General features: G+C 44.7%; 1 protein-coding gene across 5 annotated transcripts in view; it reads right to left on the reverse strand.

The window, feature by feature from the left end:
- AKAP6 (A-kinase anchoring protein 6) overlaps window positions 1–15538 on the reverse strand; it is a 292117-nt gene that overhangs the window by 157777 nt on the left and 118802 nt on the right. For all 5 annotated transcript variants that reach the window (XM_054199824.1, XM_054199826.1, XM_054199825.1 and 2 more), the window contains one exon: window positions 11938–12060. In XM_054199824.1, the coding sequence (XP_054055799.1) occupies window positions 11938–12060 (123 nt within the window). The remainder of the gene's footprint in view (window positions 1–11937; window positions 12061–15538) is intronic.

Genomic DNA, 15538 nt, shown 5'->3' on the forward strand with positions numbered 1-15538 from the left:
CTAAATTGGCTGCCACAGACATTGGAAATGCCCATACAGCAAAAGCACAGTACGTAACTCAGCCATTTCAGAGGCTTTAATACCTTTAATAAAATTACTGTTACCACCGCTACCACAAAGACAGCCAGTAGATTAGCCTGAGGCATGTGTATTTAACCTCATTTTCAATGAGAACAGGTATTTAATACTTCTCTACACTGACATTTTTCAGAAAATGAGGTTTTCCAGGGAGATGAGAATGATATTTTTTTTCAGACATAGCAGACTTGTTACAAACAGACAGATCAGTTATCATGAGATATCACAGAAGCATCATTACTTCACCAACACAATTTCTTAAACGTGGAAATACAATCTATTTTCTATGTGAAAGCATTTGCTGTTTACAGCCAAGAAAGTGCTGAGCCATGATGTGACCAGAAATGTTTATACTGGACAGAAGAAAATTCTTATTTCATTTCTCTTTAGATAATAGAACACTCAAAACTCCCGTATTCGGGAACACAAATTGTGTTCTCCTCTGCCCTTCCAGCTTTGGGGACTGACGAATGGGTAAAGAAGAAAATCGGAGGGATCAACACCTGGCTCCGAAAGTGGTGCTACGAGCAGGGCTTTGGTTTCAGTGATCATAGTTTGATCTACAGGACACCGGGCCTGCTCGCTAAGAATGGGAAAACCCTATCCCAAAAGGGGAAAAGGGTATTAGGCCAAGAGTTAGCAAGGCTCATGGACAGGGCTTTAAACTAGTTTCGAAGGGGGAAGGGGATAAAACCAGGCCCACTAGTAATGAGCCTAGGGATAAAGGGCCAAGGATGGGGGTGAAATCAGTAGCCCAGCCCAAGTGCATCTACACGAATGCACGTAGCATGGGCAACAGACGGGATGAGCTGGAAGCCATTGTGCAGCAGGACAGCTATGATGTAGTTGCCATCACGGAAATGTGGTGGGATGACTCTCATGACTGGAATGCTGCGATGAAAGGCTATAAGTTCTTCAGAAGGGATAGGCAAGGAAGGAGAGGTGGGGATGTGGCTCTGTACATTAGGGAGTGTTTTGATTGTATAGAGCTAGATTCCAGTGATGATAAAGTTGAGTGCTTATGGGTAAGGTTGAAGGGGAAGGCAAATAAGGGAGATGTGCTGGGAGTATGCTACAGACCACCTGGCCAGGATGAGGAGATAGATGAAGTATTCTATAAGCGGCTGGCTGACGTCTAGCAAGCGCCAGCCCTTGTTCTGGTTGGGGACTTCAACCTGCCGGGTATCTGCTGGAAATATAACACAGCAGAGAGCAGGCAGGCTTGGAGGTTCCTCGAGTGCATGGAAGATAACTTCCTGACACTACTGGTAGGTGAGCCTACCAGGGGAGGTGCCTTGCTAGACCTACTGCTCACAAACAGAGAAGGACTAGTGGGAGATGTGGTGGTCAGAGGTCGTCTTGGGTTTAGTGATCATGAAATGGTCAAGTTTTCAATTCGTAGTGATGTAAGGAGGGGGGTTAGCAAAACCTCCACCACCTTGGACTTCCGGAGGGTGGACTTTGACTTGTTCAGGACACTGGTTGAGAGAGGCCCTTGGGAGACAGTCCTGAAGGGCAAAGGGGTCCAGGAAGGCTGGACGCTCTTCAAGAACGAAATCTTAAAGGCCCAAGAGCAGGCTGTCCCCAAGTGTCGCAAGTCTAAAGGGCGGGGGAAATGGCCAGTCTGGATGAATAAGGAACTTCACATGGGACTTAGGAATAAAAGGAGAGTTTACCACCTTTGGAAGAAGGGACAGGCAACTCAGAAGGAGTACAGAGATCTCGTTAGGTTATACAGAGAGAAAATTAGGAAGGCAAAAGCCCAGCTGGAGCTCAACTTGGCCACTAACATCAAGGACAACAAAAAAAGCTTTTATAAATACATCAACAAAAAGAAAGCAGGGAGAATCTCCATCTCTTACTGGATGCGGGGGGGAAAGTTGCAACCAATGACGAGAAGGCTGAGATACTTAATGCCTTCTTTGCCTCCGTCTTCAATAGTCAGACCAGCTATCCCCAGGGTGCTCAGCCTCTTGAGCTGGAAGATAAGGATGGAGAGCAGAACAGCCCACCCGTAATCCAGGAGGAAGTAGTCAGTGATCTGCTTCTGCACCTAGACGTACATAAGTCTATGGGGCCATATGGGATTCACCCAAGACTACTCAGGGAGCTGGCGGGAGAGCTCACCAAGCCTCTCTCCATCATTTATCAACAGTCTTGGTCAACAGGGCAGGTACCAGATGACTGGAGGGTGGCTAATGTGATGCCCATCTACAAGAAGGGTCGGAAGGAGGATCCAGGGAACTACAGGCCTGTCAGCCTGACCTTGGGACCAGGAAAGATCATGGAGAGGATCATCTTGAGTGAGCTCTCACAGCAAGTGCAGGGCAGCCAAGGGATCAGGGCCAGCCAGCATGGGTTTAGGAAAGGGAGGTCCTGCTTAACCTACCTGATGTCTTTCTATGACCACGTGACCCGCCTTCTGGATGCAGGGAAGGCTGTGGACGTTGTCTATCTGGACTTTGGTAAGGCCTTTGACACCATCCCCCACAGCATTCTCCTGGAGAAGCTGGCAAATCATGGCACAGACAAGTGTACTCTTCACTGGGTTAAAAACTGGCTGGATAGCCGTGCCCAGAGAGTTGTGATTAATGGGGTGAAATCCTCTTGGCAGCTGGTCACCAGTAGTGTCCCTCAGGGCTCAGTTTTGGGGCCAGTTTTGTTTAATATCTTTATCGATGATCTGGATGAGGGGATTGAGTGCACCCTCAGTAAGTTTGCAGACGACTCCAAACTAGGTGGGAGTGTTGATCTGCTTGAGGGTAGGAAGGCTCTACAGAGGGACCTGGACAGGCTGGATTGATGGGCCAAGGCCAACTGTATGAGGTTTAATAAGGCCAAGTGCCGGGTCCTGCATTTCAGTCACAACAACCCCAAGCAACGCTACAGGCTTGGGGAAGAGCAGCTGGAAAGCTGCCCAGCAGAAAAGGACCTGAGGGTGCTGGTGGACGGCCGGCTTAACATGAGCCAGCAGTGTGCCCAGGTGGCCAAGAGGGCCAACAGCATTCTGGCTTGTATCAGGAATAGCGTGGCCAGCAGCAGTAGGGAAGTGATCGTGCCTCTGTACTCGGCACTGGTGAGGCCTCACCTCGAGTACTGTGTTCAGTTCTGGGCCCCTCTGTACAAGAGGGACATTGAAGTGCTGGAGCGTGTCCAGAGGAGAGCTACCAGGCTGGTGAGGGGTCTGGAGACCAGGTCATATGAGGAGAGGCTGAGGGAGCTGGGCACGTTTAGCTTGGAGAAGAGGAGGCTGAGGGGAGACCTCATTGCCCTCTACAACTACCTGAAAGGAGGGTGGAGAGAGGTGGGTGTTGGCCTCTTCTCGCAGGCGAATAATGACAGGACCAGAAGAAATGGTCTGAAGTTGCGGCAGGGGAGGTTTAGATTAGATATTAGGAAGAACTACTTTACTGAAAGAGTGGTCAGGTACTGGAACAGCCTGCCCAGGGAGGTGGTTGCGTCACCATCCCTAGAGGTATTTAAGAAACGTCTAGATGTGGCACTTCAGGGCATGCTCTGAAGGGCAGAGATTGTAGGTTGTTTGGTTCGACTCGATGATCTTAAGGGTCCTTTCCAACCATGAAGATTCTGTGATTCTGTATCTTAAGAAGAATTTTGTTTTAGAATGGAGATGACATCTAAACTTCCTATACAGAAGAGAAGTAAGAGCTAATGTGAATCAACTTGTATAATTTGTTTTGAAATACTAGTGATACTTTCTCTATGATATTTTTAAGACTACAATGTGTAAAATAAATGTGATGACTGAGAAGGTTAATATAATGGAACAATTCTGGGCTAAAAAGCACTTTTATGTGGCACAAAGCTTGCAACTTAATTGAGGTAAAAATTACAGGGATCACAGAATTTATTATATAAGAAAACCAAGAAATTCTGTTTCATGGAAATTATCATTTAGCATATCCAAACAACACTTCGTACTGCAATGAATCCATGCAATTCTAGCCACTTGTACTTTCTACAGAACAATATTTGCTATTCTAGTTTCAACTAAACAGAACATACATTTTTGCCTTAAAAAAAAAAAAAAAAAAAAAAACAAACAAAAAAACCAAACACTAAAATAACCCTGGTGTGAACAATTAATTATTTTCAAGGAGGCCATCCTCCTCCATTCTCTCCATGAGTGACAAACAATTTTTCTTTGTGCTATCAGGAGAAACAGGAAACCACCATCAAGCTTATAAGAATCATAAGTTGTAATGGTCCTAAAAGATCATCTAGTCCCAACCACCTTGCCATGGGCAGGGAAACCTTCCACTAGACCAGGTTGCTCAAAGCCCCATCCAACCTGGCCTTGAACACCTCCAGGGATGGGGCATCCACAGCGTTGGGCAACCTGTTCCAGTGCCTGACCACCCTCACAGTAAAGAATTTCTTCCCAATATCTAATCTAAATCCACCCTCTTCCAGTTTAAAACCATTATGCCTTGTCCTATCACTACACTCCCTGACAAAGAGTCCCTCCCCATCTTTCCTGTAGGCCCCCTTCAGGTACTAGAAGGCTGCTATAAGGTCTGCCCAGAGCCTCCTCCAGGCTGAACAACCACAACTCTCTCAGCCTGTTTTCACAGGAGAGGGGCTCCAGCCCCTCTGATCACCTTCGTGTCCCTCCTCTTGTCTCACTCCAGCAGGTCCATGTCTTTCTTATGTTGTGAGCCCCAGGGCTGGATGCAGCACTCCAGGTGCGGTCTCACCAGAGCAGAGCAGAGGGGGAGAATCACCTCCCTCAACCTGCTGGCCACGCTTCTTTTGATGCAGTCCAGAATACAGTTGGCTGGGCTGTGAGCACACATTGCTGGCTCATGTTGAGCTTCTCATCAACCAGCACCCCCAAGTCCTTCTCCTCAGGGCTGCTCTCAAGCCATTCTCCGCCCAGGCTGTATTTGTGCCTGGGATGGCCCTGAACCACATGCAGGACCTTGCACTTGGCCTTGTTGAACTTCATGAGGTTCACACGGGCCCACCTCTCAAGCCTGTCAGAGTCCCTCTGGATGGCATCCCTTCCCTCCAGTGTGTCAACCACATCATAGAGCTTGGTGTCATCAGCAAACTTACTGAGGGTGCACCCAATCCCACTGTCCATGTCACCAACAAAGACCTTAAATTGTACCAGTCCCAGTACCAACCCCTGAGGAAAACCACTCATCACTGCTTGCCACTTGGATGTGGAGCCACTGACTGCAACCCTTTGAGTGCTGCCATCCAGCCAGTTCCTTATCCACCAAGTGGTCCATCTTTCAAATCCATGTCTCTCCAATTTAGAGACAAGGATGTCATGTGGGACAGTGTCAAATGCTTCACACAAGTCCAAGTAGGTGACACCAGTTGATCTTCCCTTATCCACCAATGCTGTAATGCCATTGTAGAAGGCCACCAAATTTGTCAGGCATGATTTGCCTTTAGTGAAGCCATGTTGGCTGTCACCAATCACCTCATTATTTTCCATGTGCCTTAGCATAATTTCCAGGACGATCTGCTCCATTATCTTGCCAGGCACAGAGATCAGACTGACCAGCCTGTAGTTCCATGGGTCTTCCTTTTTTCCCTTTTTAAAAATGAGGGTTATGTTTTCCCTTTTCCAGTCAGTGGGAACTTCACTGGACTGCCAGAACTTCTCAAATATGATGGATAGTAGCTTAGCAACTTCATCCATCAGTTCCCTCAGGACCCACAGATGAATCTCATCACGTCTCATGTACTTGTGCACCTTCATGTTCCTTAGATGGTCTCGAAACTGGTCTTCTCTGACTGTGGGTGGTTCCTCATTCTCCCTGTCCCTGCCTTTGCCTTCTGTGACTTGGGCAGTGTGGCTAGAGCATTTGCCAGTGAAGACTGAGGCCAAAAAGTCGTTAGTACCTCAGTCTTCTCCATATCCCAGGCAACCAGGTCTCCCATTTCCTTACAAAGAGGGCCCACATTTTCCCTAGTCCTCCTTTTATCACCGGCGTAACTATAGAAGCTTTTCTTGTTGCCCTTGATGCCCCTGTCCAGACTTAATTCTATCAGGGCTTTAGTTTTGCTAACCTGATCCCTGGATGCTTGGACAATTTCTCTGTATTCATCCCAGGTTACCTGACTTTGCTTCCACCCTCTGTAGGCTTCCTTTTTGAGTTTGAGTTTCTCCAGAACAACCTGTTCATCCATGCAGGCCTCCTGGGTTTATGCCTGACTTCCTCTTTGTTGGGATGCATCATTCCTGAGCTTGAAGGAGGTGATCCTCAAATATTAACCAGCTTTCTTGGGCGCCTCTTCACTCCAGGGCATTATCTCATGGTACTCTACCAAGCAGATCCCTGAAGAGGACAAAGTCTGCTCTCCTGAAGTCCAGGGTAGTGAGCTTACTGTGCACCCCCTTGTCACCCTAAGGATCTTGAACTCCACCATCTCATGGTCACTGTAGCCAAGGCTGCCCTTGAGCTTCATATCCCTACCAGTCCTTTGTCAGTAGTGAGAACAAGGTCCAGCACGGCACCTCCCCTCGTTGGCTCCTCTACCACTTGGAGAAGGAATTTATCATTGATGCATTCCAGGAACCTCCTGGATTGTTTTCACCCTGCTGTGTTGTTCTTCCAACAGATATCAGGGTGGCTGAAGTCCCCCATGAAGACCAGGGCTTATGAACATGAGGTTGCTCCTATCTGTCTATAGAGGGTCTCATCCACTTGGTCTTCCTGGTTGGGTGGCCTGTAGCAGATCCCCACTGTAACATCACCTGTCCCTGCCCTCCCTTTAATTTTGACCCATAAGCTCTCAGTCGGCTCTCTTCCATCTCCAGATGGAGTTCCACGAACTCCAGCTGGTCACTTTCATAGAGGGCTACACCTACTCCCCATCTCCCATGAAGAGAGCTTGTATCCTTCCATTCCAACACTCCACTCATAGGAACCATCCCACCATGTTTCCATGATGCCAATAAGACCGTAGCCCTGCAGGCGTGCACACATCTCTAATTCCTCTTGTTTGTTCCCCATACTATGTGTGCTTGCGTAGAGGCATTTAAGTTGGGCCCCCAGTGAAGCTGATTTACTGTCTGGAGTGGCTGGTGTTCCTTTGTGCTGCACTCCAGGTGCTCTCCTGTTCACTTGTGACCCTTCTCCAGGCTCTGGGCATCTCTTACTGGCATTGGCACACCACAGTAAGATGCACAAGGAGTTGTGCAGCAAAAAGAAAAGAGAGTTCTGTGTTAACAACAAAGGGAAAAGTTAAGAAGAATTCAAAGTCCCAGGTCTCAGCAAACATATATGGTGCCTTTCGTCTAAACCTTTTCTTTAGTGATTCTTCACATATCCTCATTTGCTAGCTTATTCCTTTGCTGTGCTAAAACAATGTATCTTCTCGGGTCAGCGATAAAGACCAGTAAAATACCTACTTTAGCAAACTAAAATGGTCAAGAGCAACATGGTGAATTCTTATTTGTTGAGCTGGTAAGAAAGTCTGTCTGGTTTCACAAGCACAGCAGTACCATCTAAACAGATGCTTTTTGCTCATAAGCTGCCTTCAGGATACTGTTTTTGATGAGGACTGATTTGCATACCACCAGGACTATGCTTAGATTCTGCTAATTCTGATCAGGGTGCCAATGGGCAAGAATCAGCATAACAGAAAAGAAGAGCTACAAAATATAAAGCAAATCAGAAACCATTTTCAGAAGTTCCTTTTTGGTAAGGTCAATGAAGCTATCTTTTCATTAGGAAGTGATTTGAGCCTAATCATTCACAAAATGCAAAACGTGTCTCACTTTCTTTGCTACCAGAGCTGATTGAGGCCTTTGTGGCAAATTAGATTTCTGCTGAAAAATGCCCCTGCTTCATGAAAACATATTATTGTTTTCAACATCTGCCAGCTTGGGTGGCTGCCTGTAGGGGTGCCAGAAGTTGAAGTGGTGGCAGCTCTGTATCAGCCCTCCCATATGAACGGGAAACATGCAGCTCCCAAATCAGTTTCATCGATGTTACTCAGCTGTGAAGACCCATAGAACTGAAAGAATAATTTCAGTCATTATTCCAGGGGTCTCTGAGACCATTTTCGTTGATAGTTTTGTGCTTTGGTGTTATCTAAAATGAAGCATATAGCAACTTCTGTTCTGCAGAAAATCAGGAAGCTGGGTTTTAAAATTTGCAAGAAAACTGTCCTCCAAGCTGAAGATTGTCTATTTTGGCATACATTCCAGATATAGGATACCTTTCAATTGGTAGAAAAAAATTCATACTCTTTACCGAACCATATGGTTACTCATCATGGCAAAATCTATGGAGTTTATGCTGTAACTGTGATTTAAGAATGAAATTCCAATTTGTTCTAGAGTTAACAATTAAAATTGTGGTGTATTTGGGTAACAGGGCTGTGCCTGTGTGCACATGCAGTGCACTTCCCTGGGTGGCCCAGGAACTCCCTAGCTAGGCTCTGCACAGAAGAGATAATGAGCTAATTGGGAACAACAGACCAACTTGAGGAGAGGCCACCTTCCACCTTCACGACAAAGCGTTTCACTAATTTTTCAGAAGCTGTCCAGGTGGGATCTTTAGGTGGTCACAGAAATGCCTGCAGACAGCTCTTGCTGGGCCAAAAGCAATAGACAGACACTACTCGTATGCTTCAAAGTGCTGATTACCATCTTGGGTGGACAATGTTGCCAGACCAGGTATAAAAATTAACTAGAAAAATAGTTTGGGGAGTTATACCAATTTAAGCTGAAGATGTTATACAAGGATGCTTGTAATGGAGACTTGCAATGCCACACAACTCAAGAGATTTGACTCCTCATGTGAGCATTACCTTATGCAAAGAGTCTAGTAAGACGATGTCGTAGGTTTCTTGTGATGGTTTTTTTTTTAATAAACACACCCTCTTTAAGTGTCTGTGCCATTTCTCGAAAAGTCAAAGATGTAGAAAAGCAAGGCTGAGTGAGGAGAGACTCTAAAATTCAACCCTTTATCAACAATGTAAATGGGACCCTAAAATGACAGGCAAGAATTTTACATACTGAAAAATTTGGAGGATGTTCACAACCATATCCTTGTCTCCTCTGCAAGACTTTTCCCAGCCAATAATGAGAAAGAGAACAAGTACATTTTTCTATTTTCCTACTCCAATATTTTCTTTCCTTAGATTTTGACAGCAGAGATTTAATTCATGAATGCAAAATATTCTCTCTTTATGGCACTAATTTTGTTATTGCAACAAACATATTTCCAAGAAAACAATATCACAGGTGGTGAAATTGATAATTTGTGCCAAAGGCTAAGGCCTTATCTCTACTAATAAAAATAAAAATACTAATCTACGCCGAGCTTTCACTCATTCTACGACCAGAAAATCTGCACCAGTGAGGAATCATAGTTATGAGGTTTGCTAGCTCAGATGCCATATATAGAAAAGAACCAATACATTTTCATTGTTTTCAGGTTAGTTTGCTACTGGTGTCTGGATCTATGAACCCATACGTCTGGAACCTAAACTTATAAAGTACTAAGCCCCCTTTACTTCAACAAATCTTGGTGAGTCTGACAGCATGTATAACCTTACTGGCAAAAGAAGAAAATGAGCATTATAAGTACTCTCACAAAGACCTTCGTGATCACCATTGTCTTACAATCCTCAACCAAGGGAAATTTTAACATTGAGCTTAATGTGAATTGAAGTTCATACACTTCTATTTAAACACAGATAGGATTTCTGACAGACAAATGCCACTGAAAAGCTGACAATCTAATTAATACAAATAACTATCTTCCCCACTATAAAAATGTTCTGTATTTTAATAGTTCAATTCTGCTCTGTAGAAACGAATATGATAGCGTATATTTTCTGAAATCCAAAAAGAAAAGTCATGGTTACTGCTTTTCAGGTTGTGCAATGATTTCTTCACTGACTATATATGCCATAAAAATAATTATAATATCACCAAATTGAAACTAAACTGTTCTTTAGACATTTTACTTCTTCACAGAAGTAGAGAAAAAAAACCACCTTGTTTCATAACACAGTCATTCTGAAACATACAAATGTTTTCTTACCCCAAATATATGCAGATATACGGAGTACAGCTGGGAGCCTAAGTACTTACAGGGGAAAGTGAAGTTGTACAGGTGCCCACATACTCATTTATTCTGACTACCTGTAGCAATGAAGGAGTTGCCTCTGGGCTACTACTCCACATTACAGTCTGATAGATAGTTTTGGCCTCACCTTGCACAAAACCACAAGGTAAAGTTGGAAGTCATTTGCCTGCAAAAGAGCTACTGTGCTCCTCCCCATGGAAGAAGGGGAATAAGAAACTGACTGTGACAGAGACTCAGCCTGGTGACTGCCCTGTTCCTGGAATATGTTTCTTTTTATCCACTCAAGAGTGAAAATTGCAATTCTACTCATAAAAACTCATCTCTCCAAAAGTTTCATGTTGCCGAGTAAGAGGAAAACAAATTGAAATGACCAATGCCTTTTCTGAGGTCTGATCTCATGATTTATTCTGTATCTTCAGAGCACCTGTAAACATAATGGGAATCATGGGCAAAAATCCAAACTCTGCCAAAGAATCCTAAATCTGCAACGTAAGGCAAAAATGTAGTGTCTTTGTACTGCATTTGATAGACTACCACAATTGGCACTTTATCTACTGGCTGCATGTGGGTGCTACTGCAACAGAAACGTTTAAGAACAAAAAACACAAAAGAGTTTTCTGTGTAGCTGAAATCCTGAAGACAGTTTTCAGTTCGCTTCTAATTGTATATGTGGTTAATGTATACTTAATTAATTTAATAATGGTCACTCCAGTATTACGGTAGGGATTAGGATGACAATTTTTCCTGTAATGCATCACGTGACTTCCTGGGACTGTCAAATAATTTTTCACGATCAGATTATCAGAGACTGGAAATGAGACCGAGCTTTGGGGGTTGATGCTCTGGTGTGGGTTCAGCTAATGCACTGTTTTATCTAGTTGGGGCGTCTAGCTCATTGGCTCAGAATAGTGCTGTCATCGGGTTTTCTTCCAATTCATACTGGCAAGAACCTAAGATTTTGGCAGACGGAAAGGGAATTTCTTAATTTTTGTATTCTTTTTTTTCCCTTTTTACCTATTAAGATACCTACCCATTGAACAGCATACATTGATCTCTATTCTGTACCTACAGTGTGAAATTTTGCTTTTGCAAACTTAATACCTGGTTTAATTCAGGTCTTTGTTTCACCTCCTCATAACCAGAAACAACTCGTGGAAGAATCCAGTGAAAGTCTCATGTGGTTTATCAAATATTTCTCAATCTATAATTCTAGCCTGTAATATATTCAGAAGATTATTCATCCAAGTGTTTTCTACTTCCACCGAATGTTTTAGCTTTTTGCACAAGAACAAGGTTAGTGACAGCTGTATTAATTACACGACAGAAATGCATATCAAGTAAAATGATTGAAATAATTATTTCAAATATTTTATTTAAATTACTCTGTACTAAGTTAAAACTATGGGAGAGAGAATAAGAGTTCCTTACTAGTTGCTACTTTTGTTAATGTTACAGCGTAGTAAAAATCCTGGAACGATCAGCAGAAAAAAACATTATCCTTTCTCCTTTTGCTGTTGCCATTTTCATTCAGTTTGGAGATAATTTCTGAAATGCAATGTAATTCTGCCTTTTAATTTAATTTTTAAAAAGCTGTCAGTACGTATTTCAAATAGAGAAAATAATTTGTTGCTATTTTCATTAAAATAAACTGCAACGCTGCAAATCTTACATTAAAATATAGATGCACACTAGTAATTAAAAAATAATAATCAAATAAAAAGCACAGCAGAACACTTCAATTACTGATAGTAATCATAGTATAATCTTGTCCTACCAAGTGTGTCTCCAGGTACAGTTTAAGGCTGTCTGTCTCTGCTTTAGGAGGAGTCCAATTCTCTGTTGTTTCCATGGCTTCATTTAACCAGCGAATGAATTCATCCAGCTTGCTTACAAACCCCTTACCAGATAAGAAAAAAGAAAGAACAAGAAAAGCATATTTGTTAGTAAAATGGCAATCTGAAAAATGTATGCTCTATTTTTTTTAATCTAGGAGAGTATTGTACAGTAAAATTTTGCATTTTACAAGCATGGAAAGAAAAAAACCATTAGCAAGTGGCCTTCTAGTAAATAAGGAGCAGAACAGCGTTTCTGGGGATAATCTAAGGACAGTGTGAGGTCCATATGACTGTGATGAAATCGAAAAAACAGCCACGTTTTAGAAGGTATGAGGGAGATGTTTAAAAAGCTGCATAGAGATTACAATGAAAACTGAACTGAAGACCTTGCACTGGGCAGACTGGGTGTAGCATGAGTACCGCTGGTTGAAAAAACTGCTGAACAAAGCTGCGTTAACAAGGTATATACATCAGCAGACCAAGGGAAGAAACTACTTGTCAAAACTTAGATCTTGTGATTCCTGTTCTGGTTCATAGGATGAGACTCGGAGAGAAGAAATCAAACAGTAGGTGAGGCAGAATATATAGCATTTAATATAAATATCGCTGATTGCATATGAGCCACACAGATGGTGCTCCTGAGAAGACAGGAGCTCCTGCTTCTCAGGAGCACCATTTATTTCAAGATTAGTACCAATTATATTGTCTGATTAAAAATAGTGCCCCTGAATTTACATGATTGGATGATACTATAGGCACATACTGAGTACAGATAATTTTACCCAAGTCTTATCCACCACAAAGCAACAGAGTAAACGGAACAAACTGACCGTGATGTTTATAAGCACTCTGAAAATTAACTCTGAAGAGGAATGTCCATCTATTACAAGCATCATAAGACTAGATTGTTAGATCTAATACTGGTTATATTATTAGCTATTAACTATGAATTTTGCAGCATGGTGAAAATTTTAATTTCCAGTTGGATAACAACTCAGCATACACGCTCAGTATCTTACTCTCACCACTTTATTTAGGGGATGATTTCTGGTAATTACTAGTCCATTTAGATAGCAAGCTAAGCATAAAACTTCAGAGATTCCTAAGAAACTCAGAAGCCCAAATCCCCTTCTCCAAAGTGTCACATCAAATTTGAATTCTAAACGACACAGAAACAGGAGTTTGAGCAGTTGGTGCACAGCTGCATTACACAAAGAAGTGCAATGCTAATAATCCAGACCAAGCAGACCCACACTTCCTTCAAAATTCGTGGTAGCAGAGTCATTTTGGCCCAACACTGTGCCAAGAAGCAGAGTCCAGTAATCAACTCCTGGCTTCCAGCTGAAGTGGCAGTGCTTCTGAACCAAAGCTAGCTTCTGGCAGGATGCTCCAGCGCATACTGCAGGCATGACAGTACTCACTGAGGCACTCTGAAGACTTTGCTTTAATTATTATCTTTCACATGAGTCCCTACAAGTCCTCAGGATGAGAAGGAGGTTATTGCCACCTCTATTGATGGAATCCACTGTATCTCAAAGCATTGCAAGGCAGAAAACTGTTGTTCTGTGGGTTTTGTTGTAGGCTGTTTATCAGCACATTGCAGAAAGGGGGAAGTAGGTCAGGAAAAACAACCCAGTGGATGTGGTGACTGAGACAACGTGTTTCCACTCTGGGGCAAGCAATGAATGTAGCTACGTCTCTTCTGTCCCACTGCAGGTCATGCCACAAGGGCTATGTTCCCCACATGAAGCCATGGGATAGAGGAGGGGCAAAATGTTCCCCTGGCTCCGTTGCTTGCTTTCTTCCAGCTCAGAGTGGAGCATAAGAGATGCCAGCCCGGCAGAGGAGTGAGAGACGTGAGCTGCGGGGGAGAAGGAGCAGGAGGAGTAAAGTCCTTCTAGTCCCTCCAATAAATCTCTGCCTACATTTTAGCAACATGCTGTCCTTGAGAGACAAGGTGATATGGTAAGCACAAAAAAAAAAAAAATGAAGAGAGACTCTCTCGTATATGCGTCATGTATTTTACGGAGACAGACACGTATAACATCTGCCTGCAGTACTCGATGTCTGTATGCCTTCAAAAGGGTGCTCAGAAACATTGCAGGCTCGTACCAGTACAAAAAGCGACGACCAGCAACTGAGTTACTTGGGCCCTCTCACAAAAGGTGTCCGTGTTTTAACGTCTGCTGCTTCAGGTTGGTGCTTGGACACTCCCAAGCAGCAGGCTCTAGCAGCCTGGCGCCTCTCCCCTCGCCACGCAGACAAGGTGGGCCGTGGGCCCGAGCAGGCCCCGGTGGGTGCAGGGAACACCTAGGGGCTAGTTTGTGGGCCCGGAAAAAGAAAATATAGATACGGTCTCCTACAGAACCACGGTGAGCCAGGTTACCTGAGAAAAAAAGAGGTAAGGCTGCAAGCACCAGCGCTGCCTGGCACGTTCGCATCACGGCTGTGGTCATGGCACCCGAGGGGAGCCCGGCGGTGGGAGGGCAGCCCCGAACGCGGCCAGCCCCAGCCCCGCTGATGGGGGATTTTCCTCTGCCAGGCGGCACAAATCACAATAATCCTGCTATTTTTCAAATGACGGCAATAAAATTTTATTGAAAGCATTCAAAAGCGCACATCTGTAGAAACCGAAAATAGCGGACAGACGGGAAAGGAAGGAAAGGGCCGGGAAGGGCCGGGCAGCGCGGGGCCGCCGGCGGAGGGAGCACCGCCCGCCCGCCCGCCGTGCCTGGGCCCACAGCGCCACCTGCCGGCACCGCGCCGCCCCACGCCCGACCACGGCGGCGACCGGGCGCTGCCCGCGGGGCGGCCGGGTCCAGGGCCGGGGCCGCCTGGTGCCGGTGGGAGCCGCGGGGGAGGAACCACCGTCGGAACGTCCCTTTGAGTGGGCACATCCCAGCAGGGTGACAGACGTTCTGAGCCGTTAGAAAGCGCGCAAAATAGAAAACTATTGTTATCTCAAATTGTGCGTAAGGTTAAACTGTAACATTGTGGTTCCTGCCTCCTTCGTCACAACTTAATCATCAAAACAATGCCTCAGTGTTGGTTTTTGTTTTGTTTTGTTTTCATAGCCGTGCCTATACATTCCATCCTATTTATTTTAAATAGCCTGATGCCAGTCAGCAGGGAAGGAGCCACCGTTATCATCCTGCCACCAGCTCCACGACTCATCCCTGCCTGGGAGGCAGCTCTGGGCTGGAAATGGAAACCCATGGAAATATCATCAACTGCAGCAGCTCTGCAGTTACAGACAGGGGAGAGTACAGTTTGCTCTTGATGCTGAACTTTCCCTTCTCGCCTTTGACTTCTTGTCAAGGCGTAGTTACCGACGGGCTTTGAGATCTGAGCTAGTTCTCGCCATCAGCCTGTAGCCTGGATCTGGTACAAACAGTTCTGCTCCGCTGGCCCAGCTGGCCCAGGCAGCCAGAGGTGGGGGCCTGCCTGCTCTCTGGTACTCAGAGAAGGGGCATCTGCAGTGTCGGTGGTCCGTGTAGCCCTCTCACAAGTATAAATCCAGGTCCTTCACCTCCTCAAGTC

This window comes from Rissa tridactyla, chromosome 4, assembly GCF_028500815.1.
Source record: "Rissa tridactyla isolate bRisTri1 chromosome 4, bRisTri1.patW.cur.20221130, whole genome shotgun sequence".
NCBI classification, from domain to species: domain Eukaryota; kingdom Metazoa; phylum Chordata; class Aves; order Charadriiformes; family Laridae; genus Rissa; species Rissa tridactyla.